The sequence below is a fragment of the Periplaneta americana genome, chromosome 11 (genome assembly GCF_040183065.1).
Source record: "Periplaneta americana isolate PAMFEO1 chromosome 11, P.americana_PAMFEO1_priV1, whole genome shotgun sequence".
NCBI lineage: Eukaryota > Metazoa > Arthropoda > Insecta > Blattodea > Blattidae > Periplaneta > Periplaneta americana.
This window is the reverse complement of record NC_091127.1, coordinates 178,924,695-178,943,205: the sequence shown is the minus strand read 5'-3', so window position 1 is coordinate 178,943,205 and position 18,511 is coordinate 178,924,695. Positions and strand designations below refer to the sequence as shown.

The 18,511-nt window shown below is 35.2% G+C and overlaps 1 protein-coding gene across 1 annotated transcript in view; it reads right to left on the bottom strand.

Moving 5' to 3' along the window:
• Positions 1 to 3,797: 3,797 nt before the first annotated feature.
• The window catches only part of muc (dihydrolipoamide S-acetyltransferase muc), a 42,006-nt gene continuing 27,292 nt past the window's right edge, over positions 3,798 to 18,511 (bottom strand). Inside the window, exons 5-9 of the mRNA XM_069840566.1 lie at positions 16,535 to 16,723; positions 11,530 to 11,723; positions 10,221 to 10,383; positions 8,792 to 8,931; positions 3,798 to 5,244 (exon numbers count right to left, since the gene is read on the bottom strand). Of these exons, the coding sequence (XP_069696667.1) occupies positions 5,115 to 5,244; positions 8,792 to 8,931; positions 10,221 to 10,383; positions 11,530 to 11,723; positions 16,535 to 16,723 (816 nt within the window). The 3' untranslated portion in view covers positions 3,798 to 5,114. The remainder of the gene's footprint in view (positions 5,245 to 8,791; positions 8,932 to 10,220; positions 10,384 to 11,529; positions 11,724 to 16,534; positions 16,724 to 18,511) is intronic.

Genomic DNA, 18,511 nt, shown 5'->3' with positions numbered 1-18,511 from the left:
TTTTGTTTTATTGTTAAACCTAATATAATATGGACTGTTTTATATGAAATATGGAAAATATATGGAAATTAACGAAAATATGTACTAAACTCTAAAATATGGAAAAATATGGAAAATAAAAGTAGGATTTTTCAACCCTACACATTGTGAAACATAAAGATAATGCAAAATATAAATTATATTAGCTTTATAAGTAAATATGTATTTACATATAAATCCTTTCCCTGGTCATTACCTATCTCTAACTATTATGAGCATGCACAGAACAGAAAAGGTGCTCCACATACTCCAAACCAGTTCTGAACTGAAAACATGTACAGCTGCAGAAAAAAATGACATGCCTGAATTTTCTAAGTTCCAGATTCAAAGCATTATGCATATATGCTCAGTGTTCCAAAACAGTGTTATGCATGAAATAGCTTTGGCAGTTATTGGAATTACTTTTACATCCATTGTTGCCATAAACCAAAAAGCATTTGAAAAGATGTGATGGATATTGATCCTATTCTTAATAGTAGATATGAATATTTATAAATCATTCAGTAAAACAGAATGATGGTAGACGAAATTAACCTGTACAATTAATTAAAAAAAAAAAAAACCACTTTCCTCTACAGTATCCAACCCTGAACTTTGTAGTCTGCAAGCAAGCACGCTAGCATAGAGCTATTGGAATGCTTGCAATGAATTGTTGTCATACTATATCGTGTTTGTTTAATAATGACTCTTAGGCATTAATTTGGTTTTACTTACAGATTAATTTCGTACGTTTTATATTAGTTGTGAAATATCTTCCTGTAATATTATTCAAATAATACTGTATTGAAACTGTTGTGGTGTGAATCATGCTCTGTACGGAGTTTCAAGAGTCGGGGCATTTTTTGTTTTTGAGACTGTACATCAGTCAGACGTTCAAACTAACTTTTGACATGGATCTGGATCTTGACAGAAGTAGTCAGCTGGTTGAGGCATGTACTGGTAAATGCATATATCTGACATGCGTATATAATCACCAATGCCTCCTAGATAAATTAAAGATAGATATGATCAATTGTTTACTTCTTTTGCATCACAAATTAAAGGTTAAGATGTAAAGTGACAGCAACTTTCTTGAATCAGAATCCAGTACAGATGAAGAGTACGTGTTGTTGTTGTTGTTGTTGTCCAATGACATGGGGATTAATTGATCTGCATCATTTTAACAAAATACAGACAATATTTTGTTATCGCTCTTAACTAAAATACAACAGCAAGCGGTTCACTCAATGCATGTCCCAGTCCATATAACTCAATTCTCTATAGATTATGGACTCTTGTGAACCAGGGCTAAAAACCTTTCCAACAGACATCACATTCACTCTACTATGCACTGTGTCAATCTTAATTTTTAGTGCCTAAAGTTCTGATGTCTGATAATAGCAGCTTTCATGTTCTATCACTTGAAGTAACACGGCAGGACTAGATAAGAATCGAAAGAGTCATAAATCGTAAAACAGCGAACGTCAGTAGGGGAAGTTATCCCCACCCTCGCCGCTCGGCACCTCGCTCGCCTGCTCTCTCTCTCTACAATCTGCCCTGCTTCGGTGGGTCACTGCCTACCGCCTCACACGTATTTCATATTTTACAACACAACACAATACAACCAAATTGATGTGCATTAGACAACCACATAAGTACTAAGACATATCCAACGACACACATTGCATTTCTGCAATACGTTATGGCAGTTCCCTTGAATATAAATAGATTAATTTTCCTTTCTACCACCAACTCGTCTTGGTAGCCAAGAAATCTAAAGTGTGACCAAAAAGCGTGTGTGCTTTTCGTTAGGATAGCGTTTCTCAAACTATGGTCCGTGGACCACCTGTGGTCCTCGAGTTCTGCCCTTGTGGTCCTTCAAAAGGGACAGAAGAAAAAATAAAATTCCAACGAATTGCGTATCACACTACGTATAGCTGAAAATCTCAGAGTTTGGAAATGACACATGGCAATCACCTTTCATTTTTCTCCCAGTACTAATATTATATGAAATTTCTTACCCTACTCGTCTACCCACCTGCCACTTTACTCTCAGAAACAGAATAGGAATTTAAAACACTATAAATGTGGCGTTTCTCGCCATCTTTTTCCTGCATATCTGGCGCTGAGCCTGCAACCCAAACAGGGGCCACCCAAATTCATAACAGAGGACCAAAGTACCGAACCTTTTCGTGTATTGATGACTTTGTTAATAGTTTTGCTGACACCCAGTCTGCACATTGAAATGAGCACGTACTGTACGTAGTGCACCAATAATAGAATGTGCCAAATTGCATCTTTACTTGTTGAAAATCGAGCATGTTTCTGCATTAATTTTTTATTTGTTTTTCCAGATGACGATATAATAAATTTAAAACTCCGCCTATTTTAAAATCCAACAGGTTTATTTTTTACATTTGCGTGTTTCATCTCTAAGTGCCATTTCAATTTCTCGGGCTTCATACACTCATTTGAAAGCACTTCGTAACAAACAACGCACTGAGGTTTTGGTTCACTTTCATTGCCACAATAAGTAAATCCAAGTTCCAAAAATAAGTATACTGGTATTAAAATATGCCACCAAAATGATAAATTTGCTTTCGAAGGGACCAAGAGTAAGGTGGTCCACACAACTGTTCTGATTTAAAAACGTGGTCCCCACTTCAAAAAAGTTTGAGAAATGCTGCGTTAGGAAGTTCAACGGATCGAATACTACCCTCTGCTAAGTCATAAGAAAAAAAAAAGAGAGAGAGACATGAAGAGAGAAGGAGAGGCTGGAGAGAGAAACAGGACGAAGTTCCGCTTTTGCTTTGTAGATGCCGCATTCACTCTTTTTGTTCCACTTTCCTCCACTAGATGTCATCCCACCTAAACCCCTATTTCCACTTTTTCCCGCTAGAGTGTGTGGTGAGCTTCTAGGGGAAAAGTGGAAAGGGGTCGTAGGCGGAGCTTAGGGTTCGCTGTTTTATGATTTGCCCGACATAAAAGAAATTCTATTTGTTAAAGCAGATGCATATTTAGAAAAGTTTATAAACATCGAAACATGTTCAAGAACATGAACTGTTTACAAAATTAATACAAAATCTATGAAAACTCTCCAGTATACACACATTCTAAATACTATCAATACTCTGACTAGATGATTTATATGTTGAATGCAGACAATTGTGAATTTCTTGTTTTTGAATGTTCAATAAAAATTTACCACTTTTAACTGGCTGTTTAATGGTGCTATATCAACTGTTCGACTATATAGTGTGTATGGAATTAGTATTAGTGACGTAGTGTTTTGGTCAGATGAGCCCGAGGATTCATCATGGGTTTACCTGGCATTCACCTTACATTTAGGAAAAACCTCGGATAAACTTAAACTAGATATTAAGCTCAAGTGGGATTGAATTCACGTTCGAATTCAAGTGCAGAGCAATAGGCCTGTTTGCTGCCCATAAATTATGCCAGTGGCTTAAAAGCTAACTGTATGCTGATGACATGACACACATTCTTAGAATTCATTACTGTACTTAATTCAGTGGAAGAATTCAATTCATTGATATCATACAAATGTTAAAATATTATAATGATACAGATCTGCATTTATTGATCCTTCCTGATCCTCACCTTCAATTTTTGTTTTGTGACATTACAATTCTCATTCATATTCATTTTCATGCTGATTTTCCATTACTGCCACTTATATCTTATTGTTCTCTTGGCTTCTTAATGCAAGGTCTTAATATTTACACAATCATCCACTCAGCCTGATTAATGGCTCCTTCATTAAAAAGAAAATAATTTTATTATAAATTGAATATGCACAACAGTTAATTACATTCTTAAAAAAATACTACAATTGCTATACTGGATAGTTTTCAAGTTTCTTAGAATCACACGTTTTCTATTAAAAATTGATTACTGTACAAAAATGATTTGCATGTTTTTCAGCTGTACACAGTAACAATGAAGAAAATATCTTTTACCCTACTAGAATATCACAATCTGACCTCTAGAATATGTTGAGTAATTGTGACCACGTGAGACGAAGTTGTTGAAAATACCAAAAATAAATAAATAATAATAGTAATTTAACCAATAACAAGATACAGTTTTTTAAAAATAAATATGTATAAATTTAAAGCTACTATTTTAAAAATTAATTAAATGTACAATATAATCAACTCCTGTTAAAATTTTGAAGTGAAAATGGATATTATACCATCAGACTCTTTCTTTAGTCATATAAATATATAACTTTATCACAAGAATAATAAATATGAATCTAAGGAAAGCAATCTGAACTGTAAACACAATATTCCTTAGTTTTAAATTTTGAGTTTCCTCAGAAAATGAAAATTTCTTGTCTACTTATTCCGAGACTTTAAGCTTGTGTGTGATTTAAGTGACATGAATTAGTGAAGAATCTACAAAGGAAAATAAAAGGGCTCATAATAAAACATTTGTCTTTACCTTTTCGTTTTGTGTAATTAGATTTGAAACAACAGTGTATCTAATCCAACACACATGTGTATTTTAAATTTGTTCTGTGTGCATGTGTACATTTATATATATACAGTATACAATATACATTATATACAGGTTTACATTTTTTTTGTTACGAATTTCTTAAATAACTATGAACACCTCGCAAGCTGCACTATAATTTATTATTTTATAAATAAATTAAAAAAAAAGCTTGTATCTATAATTTGGCAGTTTATTTAGGTTTGTACTTCCACTGTATGTTAAAAGTTTAATTTTATCATATAAGCACTGTCCATTACAAGTATATAATCTAAATACATTTCTAAACTATTTTCCAATTTCCTTGTTTCAGTACACTATTGACAATATTTCCAGTTTTCAATGATTTTTATTAAAAATAAACTGAAGTGATGTACAGCAGCTGTACAGATTCCAAGCACTGTATTTACAGAGGCAGTGTTCCAGCGAATTTGTCTTGTATGTCTTTCACATCAACATGTTAATAACTGCATGCTTGGAAGCTATCCCACAGAAACCAAGCTCTCATATAATATGGCAGGACAAACAACAATAATATCTCCATAGACTAGACATTCAAAATCCTTGGCTTGCAGAGTTTACAGTAGCATAGTATGTGGTTTTTCAAGTAGCTGTTTAAACTTTGACAACCACTGTGCACCTACAGCTCCATCCACAACACGATGATCACAGCTCAGAGTCACAGACATGAATTCTGCTTCTTTAAACCTGCAAATAATGATGTGTATGTTACATCATAAAAAAAATTTTAACTAATATTGTATTATATATTATTTTAACGTACCGAAGTACATATGATATTTCCATGCAGATATTCTGCGTCATCATACGATGAAAGAGTAATGGAACGGAGAAAAATTCTCTCCGGTGCCGGGATTTGAACTGGGGTTTTCAGCTCTACGTGCTGATGCTTTATCCACTAAGCCACACCGGATACCCACCCCGGCGCCGGACAGAATCGTCTCAGTTTAAGTTCCAACTCTTGGGTTCCCTCTAGTGGCCGCCCTCTGCACTACGTCATAGATGTCTCTGAACATAGGACTGAAGTCCACACATGTGCTGAGGTGCACTCGTTATGAGTGACTAGTCGGCCGGGATCCGACAGAATAAGCGCTGTCTTAAATCATGAAGTGATTTACGCATATCATATATATTATTTTAATGTACCGAAGTACATATGATATTTCCATGCAGATATTCTGCGTCATACGATGAAAGAGTAATGGAACGGGGTGGGTATCTGGTGTGGCTTAGTGATTTAAGACGGCGCTTATTCCGTCGGATCCCGGCCAACTAGTCACTCATAACGAGTGCACCTCAGCACATGTGTGGACTTCAGTCCTATGTTCAGAGACATCTATGACGTAGTGCAGAGGGCGGCCACTAGAGGGAACCCAAGAGTTGGAACTTAAACTGAGACGATTCTGTCTGGCACCGGGGTGGGTATCCGGTGTGGTTTAGTGGATAAAGCATCAGCATGTAGAGCTGAAAACCCCGGTTCAAATCCCGGCGCTGGAGAGAATTTTTCTCCGTTCCATTACTCTTTCATCGTATGATGACGCAGAATATTTGCATGGAAATATCATATGTACTTCGGTACATAAAAATAATATATATGATATGCGTAAATCACTTCGTGATTTAAGACGGCGCTTATTCTGTCGGATCCCGGCCAACTAGTTACTCATAACGAGTGCACCTCAGCACATGTGTGGATTTCAATCCTACGTTCATAGACATCTATGACGTAGTGCAGAGGGCGGCCACTAGAGGGAACCCAAGAATTGGAACTTAAACTGAGACGATTCTGTCCGGCGCCGGGCTGGGTATCCAGTGTGGCTTAGTGGATAAAGCATCAGCACATAGAGCTGAAAACCCCGGTTCAAATCCTGGCGCCAGAGAGAATTTTTCTCAGTTCCATTACTCTTTCATCGTATAATATTGTATTGCAAACCGTTTGAGGAATCTTTATTTTTACTACCAGTCACAGCTTCCTCTTATATAATATGATTTAAATAGAAGAGTACAGACATACTCATGAAATTAACAATTCTTAAGTTCTATTTTCCGATAGCAAGCTACGGCATGCATTTTCCTTGTGTACTTTTGAAGGGAAGAAACAGATTATTCAAACGAGTAGGCCAAACCGATCTGCACTTAAATACCTTTGTGAAATTGTAAGACATTTCAACCTATAGATATTCGAAAGTATGTAATGAATGGCTGACTCATGTCCATGTTCAAAAATTATATTTTTATATTGTCGGTCTTACTTCCATTTTCAAACGACTACAACAGAAACATAATGTAAAGTACCTACAATCATAGCATGTCACAAAACCATCTCTAGACTATAATTCTAGAAAGAAACATTTAGAAAATAGAGAATTTACCATTTGTTACATTTTCAGAATAAAATATGGCTCATAACATAATGATCGATGTTGTTTACTTCCTAGCAAAGCCAGGATTGTCATTTAGAGTCTGCCAACTCTTCAGAGGCAATTACCTCGAACTAATCAATATTTCATTTAATCATGACTATAAATTGAAGATTTTTTTGGAACAAGCAACATTATTCTCTGGATAATCCAATCTCATACAGAATGATTTTATTGAGGCTGTGTCCAACATTCAGATTGCGGGAATTAAAAAAGAAGCAAAATCTGTGGCCATTTCGTTAGATGAGACAACTGACGTAAGAAACTTCACTCAGTTATCTGTTGTATTTTTTGCTACATCGCACTGGATGGTGAAGTACAAGAAAGATTTCTTGGATTCCTGAATATTTCAGAAGATAGATAGATCATCTGATGCAATGTTCAGTGCTGTGACAAAACTTGTACGGATTATAATTGTGAGCAGAAGCTAGTTGCTCAGAGTTATGATGGGGCTGCTGTTACGGCAGGACACTTAAATAGACTGCTAGATCTAATATGTGAAAGATGAAGAAGAAGAAGATGACGATGATGAAATGGTGGTGGTGTACAAGAAGGAAGGAAGACCTTGAAACGACTTCTGGAAAAGTGATGCCTAAAGATGCCTAATATAAATGAGGAGCTAATTTTCAAAGCGTCTCTTGTCCACCTCATAACGAAAATGAGCTTTCTGTGTCCATGCATTCTTCACATATAATTCTAGATGTAACTGTCATGATCTGGCTTCAGAACACCCACTAAACCACTAAAATCTTGCGTTAAAAGTGACTATTGAAATGAAACTGACTCTTGTTCACAGCAAAATTGCAACAAAATATTAGTTCCAGCTTTGAAATCAAAAAGTATCTCTTTTTGAGTTGGTTATTTTACACTTTATCAGCTACTCTGATTATCTAGCATCTGAGTGACGGTGATAATGCTAACAAGATGAGTCCAGGGTCCAGAGCCGAAAGTTACCCAGTGTTGTTGAGAGAAAACCAGGATTTGAACCTGGGCCCGCTCATTTCACGGTCAGACAGGCTAAGTGTTACTCCACAGCAGTGGATATCAAAGAGTCTCATGCTCTCATTTGATTCTAAATCACCCAACCTTTTTTTTGGTTTCATGTCTCTTGCCTAGTTGGTAAGAAATTTTAGACTAAAAACAGTTTTCATTATTTCCCACAAAGTTATGCGAATTTTTTTCAAATTAATTTCATGTGGTTGCACTGAGAGAATGTACTTTTCTTAAAATAAATATGTTTCAGTTTATTCTTAAAGAGATAAAAGATATTGAAATTTTTAAACCACTCTGCTTCCCTATTCAAGTACATGGGATGTGCTGTCATATATGTTACAAAAACAGCCACCTCCCGTACTTTGTTACAAAGTTGACCAAGTCAATTTTTATTTTTCAGTTATCTCATTATATATGGAAGATGAAATATTTAAATTAAGCAAATTATTTATTCTAAGCTGCCAACATAATGCAGAAAAAAATTCAATTTCCTAAGTTGGTTTAAACTAACATAGTTTTTGGCCTATACTGAAAATTTTTGACAAATGGACATGGCTGTCTTTGTAACTAGGCTACTCATATAACCAACATAACATAGTAATGTAACAGTAAAAAATTATGTTTGTTATATTGTGATATGAATTGTACAAGTTTTTCTGACCGTAAAAAATGTATGATTAACGTTAAGGCGAATTAAGATCATCCAATATCCTAGCATTACACCACTGCTGCTACAACCACCACGATGACAACTAGTATATTAAGGCTTTCACCTTACAGTAATTTTTTAATGTGTAACTCTCTTGGAATATAACACTTACCCTGCTTCCGAGTCTTTATCTGGAATAAGTCTTCTTTCATTTGTTCCTATAGCCAGTATGCAGGCCTGGGGAGGATTAATGATGGCAGAGAAGTTCTTCACACCAAACATACCCAAATTAGAAACAGTGAATGTTCCACCCTAAGAAACAAACAAGACAAATTGTATAGACATAAACATAAAATTATTAAATCATATTACATTCCATTACACCTATATGATATATTAATACACCTGACACACTTGTACAGATAAGTACCAAAGGTAACAGGGATAAGCAAGTTGTATTTACAGAGTTCATTCAGAATGTCGGTCAGTCAATCAAAAAGTAAAACATATGATTTATTATATCTAAATCTTACTTACAACAATTAATTATTAGTTGTATTAATTATCTATACATATCCCAGTTAAAATGTCGAAGCAGCTCAAGAGTGTGTTGTGTGATGTAAGAATGTGTGTGTGTGTGTGTGTGTGTGAATAATGCCTGCCCAATTCACTTGCGTGATTCGGGTTCTGCATACTGCGGATAGAAGGTAGGACTGTGACCCACTTTCAGTTTGCACACCACTTTGGCGAGCCACGTTATGCATGGTGTGGATCTTGTGAAGAGTTATATCGTGTATTAAGGTGAGTGTATGTTAAGTGTTCGTGAAAGTGTAGTGTAGAGAATGGGTGATGATGAAGAAGGGAGAAGGGGAAACCCGGTGCCGGCACACAGCCTACTCCTGTCAAATAGCACCAAGGGGGCCACCAGGCTTAACGTTTCCATCCAATGGACGAATCACTATCAAGAGTGACATATGCCTTCCTTTCATATGCACTGTGGAGAGATTTGGGATTTAACCCAGGCATATTGGTGCACATTTTAGTGATTAGAAGTCGTGCACTACCATCTATTCTAGTTCTGAGGTAGAAATTTTACAAGAAAATTTCTGAACCCGCTGGGGATCGAACCCGGGCCGGCTAATCTGGAGGCAGATACACTACCACAGAGCTAACTCGGTGGGCGATGCATCACACAGAACAACAACACTAGAAATTGAAAGATCACGTATTTTGCTTATGATTGCTCTACATAGTTTCTTACTCCAAGAAATAAATCAACAGCACCTACATTTCTCCTATTTCAGAAAATCGTGACCATAAGTGTTCTGATCATAAATTTTGATTTCTTTGGATGGGAGAATCTGCATGTATCCTCTGTATTGATTGCTGTTTGGTTTCCACACAAGTGTACAAAATCTGAGTCTCATCGTCTGTGATTATGTGGTTTAGTACTTGAAAAAAAAAAAAAACACGTCACCCAGCACTTCTGGCACCATGAATTTCACAGAAGAATGGGAATTTAACCACAGTTCATTTAATGTAAATCCATCAATTGATTGGATCTTTGTAATGATGTTGTAGAAATGTGAAGAATCTCATACCTGGAATTCATTTGGCTGAAGTTTTCCTTCCCGTGCTTTTGCTGCAAGAGCTTTCACATCCTTGCTGATCGCAGCTAAACCTTTCTTATCAGCTCCAAACACGATGGGTGTTATTAATCCTTTATCTGTGCTTACTGCTACACTAACATCCACAGATGTAAACCTGTAGTCAGAATATATGCAAACAATGTGAGTATTTCTTACAAATTTCTTCAATTATCATATATACATGAATATTCCACGCATATTTATTTCCGGAATTTAGTGAAGAAGAACTGGGGTGCGCGCATTATTTGAAGTAAGGTTGGTACTGCTTCAACTCAAATACTGAATCCCGTTATACAATAGTGTTGTCCAGTTGCGTGTCTCAGTCTGTGGGGTGTAGAGATGGGCAACACAATTCTTTTTCAGAAGTCGATTCCAATGATTCGTTCATGATTCTTCTCAGTCTCTGTGATTCCAACTATTCTTTTGAATCGTCAATGAATGACTCACAGGACTCTTCCCTTTGCAAAGGCTGGAATCATTCATCATAACCTCTAGTAGTCTACAAAATTATCCAAGATAGTGTTTTCTAATTTGCTATTGCAGCAAGAGTCCCAGATGCTTCTACAACAGCATGTGAAGATCATGACACGTTTCTTAAAAGAAATTGATGTTTTATTTAGTTTTGGAATACATCATTATGTAGGATTAATTTCTTGTAAATAAAACACAAATTAAGAGCCAATTTTTTTGCCTAAAATTAGGGTGTGCAGATTATTCGATAGGGCGGAATATTCGCGTATATATGGTACATTTTGTACTAACACAGGTATAAAACAATGCTGAGATATCAATTGTTTCTCTTGATAACTTTCAAGTAACCTTCTACTATAATTAAAATATTGCATAAGAGCAATTTAAATACAAATTTCGCATTAAAGATATTAAAATTCATTCGGAGTTAAATAATTGGTTTTTAAGATCAAACAAAAAATGTATTACTGTACCTACCATATATATATATATATATATATATATATATATATATATATATATATATATAAATTTCATGTATAATGCAGTAAAGAATGCAACTTCCAATAGTTGTAAATCTGCTTGAAAACTATTTCAGTAAATACAAGTTGACCTGAATTTAACATAAACAATCAGGAATTTTACATGTGATGTCATATTTTTCCAGAATGTATGACACTGATACGTATTCAGGCAACGTAATTTAAAGCACAATTTTCACAAAGTGTGGAAGCAGATTTCTATTTTTAAAATGAGAATGACTTTAGTGAAGAGATTAAATAATTCTTACTCTCTAATAACTGTGTCCATCCAGGCAGAGTTTGCTTCAGGAACTTTTTTACATGCCAGTGATGCTGCTTTAATAACGAAATCATTGATACTTAGTTTGAGGCCATCTTTCTCTAATAGTTTGTTGAGCTTCTGTCTTAAAGACAACAATTGGTCCATGTTTATATCGGCTGATAAATAAAAATGAGGTATTGTCTGCAAAGAAAATAAAGTAACATTATAAGAAAGCATATATTTCAAACAAAGTTCATTCTAGTAATACAGCTCTTTGTTTGACTTTCTCTTCATGCGAACTACACAGGAAGTATTGTAATGATGTAAAAACTAACCAACATTGACATTGCAACTATAAATCAGAGAACAACTCTGCAATCTCTCATATTGAACTAAATACGGTATTTCTACAAATTTGACATGGGTAAAACAAACCACAGATTATCCAACCCTTAAAACTCAAATACCCCCAGTGAAAAGTACCCGAGACTTTTTACAATTACTAAAAATTCCTACTGACATAGAGCCAATTAGCAAAATACCAAACCCATTAGACTATCACTAATTCCACTACATGAAGTTAAAAAAACAAGAAATTCCTCTGGAATTGCTAAGGCAAATAGCAACAGCAACAATAAAAGAAAGATACCTACTAGAAGAATGGTTGAGAATTTATACAGATGGCTCACTAATGACAAATGGAAGAGCACGTGCTGGAGTATATTCAACATTATTCTCTCACTATATTGTAGTTGGTGAAATATAAGACAAACTTCGATGGAGAAATCTAAGCCACCAACACTGCATTACAACAAATTATTTACAGACTACACGCCAATCTGATTCCTTCAGATTCCATGGCAGCACTACTATAGTACAGGCAGAATCAATAGGCGGGTTTTTGGTTTGGTACAGAAACAACTCACTCCACACTTTCTCTAGCGGTTTATGACCTGAACAAAGAAACCTTCCTGTCGCTCCGTTCGAATGTTAGTTATTGACAAGTGCTTGTCTGTGATACTACTGTGCTACAGTTTGTTCGTAAATACAATGTATCTCATAATAAACAGTATTTTTAAACAGCTACTAATCATCCGAGTACTGTAATCGCTATCATGTCTCAATCGGGCCCTGATATCAGAAGCCTTACTAAAGGTGGTGTTCATCAACTTCACTGTTTCTTGAAAGAACTGTGAGGACATTAAAAATGTCCTATCATCAATGCAGACAGTCACTGTCAAAGTCCACTGGCGCTTCTTTACAATCGGTCCAGAGAATTTATGCATATATTTATTTAAAGAATACACGGACAGATATAGATAATATGGAATTTTACATTTAAATTAATAATATTTTTTTTTAGATATTGTAACATTTTATTTTATGCTATATTAAGTTGCTTATTTAAGACATTAACAATGGAAAATTGTTTCATTATTTGGATTGTTGTAGACCATTTTTAAGTTCGTTTAATTTTTTTAGAAATTGTTCACGGAATAAGGTAAATTTCTTAATTGATATGCTAATTATATCTCTGTCAAATGGAGTATTATATTGTAGTCTACTACATGTTCTTGACTGCTAAATTTTAGGAGCTCCAGCGTTAGTTATAATTAGGTAAAATACATTACGTTTGGGAATATAATATTATTAGGATCATAAAATGAAATATTATTTAATAACTTGTCAATAATACATTGACTTGAGTAGATATAACTGTGACTGGCGACTATTTTATCGACTTTTTTCATTGAATATATGCTATTTCAACACTTCTTGTATTGAATTGTAGATGGACTTCAATAATACAAACACATAAACAAGATTGAATGAAACTCACCCCATAGAATCAGAATAGTGCTGAGTGCTCAATTTATAAAACGATTTTTTTGTGTCATACTTATTATGTTATTTATTTTATTAAGCTAAGCCATTCGTAAGTGTGCTTTCATTACGAAACTCGTTCATGTTACAATAATATACATATTCCACAATCAGTAAACATACATTAATATTTTGTACTTCAATGTTTAATTTTATCGTGATTTATAAAGTTGGTAAGTATACTGAATAAACGTTATTTAGTATTTACTATTTCAACACAACATTCTGAAAATACATAAATACAAAGTATTTGTGTAATGATAAATATTTGATTTATATTAGGTTTACATTACACTTGCAAAATATTATAATGATAATATTGAGTAAAGAACGTAAGCCCTATTTGTAATTACTACAAATCACGTTATTATTTTATTTATTTTCTAAATTTTCCTGCAGTGAAAAAGTATCAATGGAGTTATTTGGGACAGGACCATACACCAAGTACGTTCTGAGGGGTGTAGGAGTCGGGGTTGAGAAGTAGGGGTTCACCAGACCCGCCGATTTCTTCTGCTCCTAGTATAGCAATAACATCCAACAAATACTCTCTTCCTTATACAGTCAGTAAAATACAGAAAATGATGAAAACACTCACTCAACTAAACAAAATAATTCATTTTCAATGAATACCCTCACACATCGGACTGTCCAGAATTGAGGTGGCAGATGTGTGGCTAAGAAAAGAACCAACATCCAACCCACCAAATAATGAATTTTTACTTAACACAGATCCTAGTTAAAAAAGAACCAAAAGCACAATTTCTCAAAGACAGCTTATAAACAACAAACGACAAAATATGGAAAAATATACTAGATAAAACAACAACAAGAACAAACCAAGAAAAGAATCAGCAACAATCTTCTGATTAAACACCAGCCACGATTCTCTCACAGCTCACCTACGCAAGATCAAAATCTACATAGTAACCACAGCATAATACATAACCTATTTTTTTTTTTTTTTCGTTGTTGGTAACTCTATAGCATCTATTAGATGCTTTATGGTTGTGCTAACAGATGGAGTTACTTGTCAACAATGTGACGCTGAAACGTGTGTTCAAGTTACTGCCCAGCGACAGTCCTGATGTATTTTTATATTTGTAATGATTGGTTAATTAATATTAACCCGGCACACTCACAATCACACTCACATTCATACAAATTTCCAGACTCTAGACACCCAAGGAATTCTTCTTCTTCAAGAAAAATTCACCGAGAGCCGAGCCCAGGAATCGAACCCGGGACCTCCTGATCTGGAAGCCAGCATGCTGACCAACAGACCACAGAGGCAGTCACATAATCTATTGAATACAGTAATGAACATATATCACCTAAAGGAATATCAAAAACTGAAAAATAATACTAACAACTTAGTGGAACTTATTGGGATGCCAGAAGACAAATGAAGCAAATCTTCAACTTCAGTGTGTAACATTAGAAACCATAAATTACACTAAAAATAAGAGATAGTAAAGTTAGCTTAATTGATTAGATTAATTGTTACAGATTAGGCAGAGACATTCCATCCTTGACTTAAGTTAGAGAATAGTTCCTTATGACATGAATATGGGATTCCTTCAATATTGGCTATGTGATTGAAACATGATCGTAACCATATACAGAGCGTTTGCCTACGGGTGGGGCCATGAAAGCAGCATGTACTGATACGCCGCTTTGTGCGTGCAGCTGTTGAGACACGATTGACAATCAAGGTCGACAAGTTATCAGTTGTGAGCCAGCTGTTGCAGTATTTTTACGTACAGTGCAGTTTCTTAATACAATTACTTAAATATTTAGCGTGTCTGTAAAATTTGTGAACAATGCAAAATGCAAAATTCACGTTTGAACAGAGAGTTTTTATGTATGATGCATATGTGAAAACAGAGTCATGTTGAGAGGTGCGTAGGCAATTTGAAGTTAAATATCCGGGTGATCCAATTCTGGGTAGAGAAACTGTTAGACGACGTCTTGTTAACAAATTAAGGACAACAGGGTTGCTAAATGCTACAATTCCTAAGCGAAAACGAAGAGTATTGACGGAAGAAAAAATTGATGAAATCAGTGCATCATTTACACGCTCTCCTAATAAATCTCTAAGACGTGTTCCACAGGAAGTTAGTATTTCAAAAACATCAGTCTTTACTGCTGCTAAACTTTTAAAATTAAAACCCTACAGAATGAGTATCGTGCATGAATTACGGCCTAGAGACAATGAAAAACGAGTTCAGGTTTGTAATTGGATTTTACAAAGTATTGTGGACGGTATTGTGGATCCTTATTTAATAATTTTTTCTGATGAGGCATGGTTTCATTTACGAGGTCATGTTGCCTCACAGAACATTAGGTATTGGAGTACAGGGAATCCACATTTAATTCATGCGGTACCATTTCATGACGAAAAGATAGGCGTTTGGTGTGCTGTTCAGGATACAGTAAATGCACAAGGATATTGCACCCTAATACTCGCGCCATTTTTCCATATGTTATCAGATGATGAGAAACTCAATGGGTATTTCCAACAAGATTCAGCAAAAGCCCATACATCTATGAACGATATAAGTGACGTTTTTGGAGAAAGGATTATTTCTCAGGACTTATGGCCACCACGTTCCCCCATCATTACAATGTGCTATTTTTATTTCTTGGGGAACTCTAAAAATAATGTCTATAGGAATAATACTCATAGCATAGATGAATTAAAGGCGAATATAACAAGAGAGATTAGGAAAATTACCGAAGACGAACTTATTCGTGTGAATGATAATTTTATTAAAAGATGCCAGAAAAGTGTGGATTCAGATGGACATCACTTCCAACATCGTCTTTAACAAGGTTAGTACTACGTAGAAAAATTCTTGTGCGCATGCTATTAGTATAGAAAGTGGAAGCTTACGGATAGACGATTCACGCAAGGGACACAGCAGGCAGGCCGCTTTCCTGGCCCCACCCGTAGGCGAACGCTCTGTACAATCTAAAGCACAGCAGCTGTCCCTCCATATATAATAACATGCATTTGTTTATTTATTTTTCATGAGCAAGGACTTTTCTTTTTTGGTATTATAATACCTTCTCTACACATACAAAGAAAATAAAGCTCTAGAGAAGCATTCTGCATCCAATTCTGTTACCTGTTTTGACTGCTGAAGACGTTTTGCAATAACTGCTCGAATGTTGGATACTGGTAGGTCCGTATATGTTGCACCAGGTGCTGGAGCTGGCCGGGCAACTGCAGGAGCAGCTGCTCTAGCTGCAGCAGGTGCTTTGCCAAGATCAGCGGAAGTTACAGATCCATACAGACCAGAACCTGGACCAACCGCCTTGCAAAAAAATATTATCAGTGTCACTTAGAATGAGAACACAAACAAAGACAATGCAGAAACATTTAAATAAGTATTCAGAAAATGTATGCACTATTAATGTCATGGCAATGTCATTTATTATTTCTCTTTCTGTTTCTTTCCCTCTCTCTCTCTCTCTCTCTTTTCCCCTTTCCCCCTCACGTGTCTGCAGAATTGTAAGGCACAGTTTGACCCATTGTTCCACGTATTCGGTAAGTATTTATTTGTATGTGTTCCTGTTCCTTTCTATGTTTGTTGTCTGATTTTGACGAAATCCACATAATAAAGCGTAATAGCATAAGGCTAATTTCTTACATTTGAAATAGAGTCTGAAAGACATGATCTAAGTCTGCTGAAACCTCAAGTCGGCTATAATCGGTAACAAATTAAGAACATCTTGTAATACCATTATACAGAAATCCTCTAAATTTTATAATAATGTCATAATATAACCAATCATATTACACAGTTCAGGCCTCATTTTTCACAGTCTGTGTTTATCAGTTATCAAAATAATTACTGAACTTAACATTAATATACAATCAATATATAACTGGGTGAAACGTCTGCAGAGTAGGCCTACTTACGAAATATAGACTACCAGATTTTGGTCGGTCAAATTCCAAATCAAAGACATAAGACACATCCCATTTTTATATAAAAAAAATTTTTAGGGGAATTAGTGTACTTTTTTTTTTTTTTGCAAGGAATAGTATATAAACATAAAATGTAACAATTTTACTCAAATTAATGGGTCTATATTTAAAAACATAATACAAAATGGGCATTTATTCGAATTAGCACCAGCACTTTTCCTTTACTAAATTTTATTTCTTACATAAAATAAACCCATATGAAGTTATTATTCTCCCAACGAGTAGCTCTCCAGGTACGAGTGATGGATAGAAGAATGCTCATCTGATGTGGCAGATAATGGAAAAATATTTAGGACAGAACAAAACTACCTTGCAGTCTAATACTGAGTTATCAAAGACTCCTCCAAGTTCAGAGTTGTATGTAGGGCTAACGACCCTATCATTGACTCCACTTATGGAGAAATCAAGATGCTACGAATCTGAAATATAATTGAGTCAGAGTGATAAACGATATGCTTGGATGAAGCATGTATATGAATATGACAACTAGAAATGTATTGAGTTTGCATAGACCAGGCACATTGTGAAATGCTATCTCATAAATCTCTCATAAGGGAAGTGTATGGGATATAAGTTGAGTTGCATAGTGAGACTTGGGATCATAGAAAGCAGGCGGATAATAATTCCAAAACTGAAATTCGTTTCAGCTGAAGTTCATGTGTTTAAGAGTTGCGAGGCTTCAAAAGTCTGTGTATTTATAAAAAATTACTCGTGTTAGACGTAACTATTGAACTACAGATGTCGATCTGCAAAATAAAGCCGATTCCTTTATTGAAAAAGTGAGAAATCTTATAATTTCTGAAGCAATTCAGCTTCACCAGATCAGAGTCGATTTGACAAAGAAGCTTATACATAGTTCACATACACCTCATACTATAGGAGACAAATGTATCCCTACTTCAATGGGTTCAGCTACAGCTATTACGATTATGCCAATAATTTCTGCAGATGGTAAGCTTCATTCTCCCTTGTAGCCTATATGTGGGTTGCAGAATCAAATGAAAAGTTCCCTAACAACTTTCCAGATCCACTTGAAATCATCAAGTCTTATGCATATACAGTACTAGTGTGAATATGGCGAAAAAGCACCTTAATAACTTCCTTCAAGGTG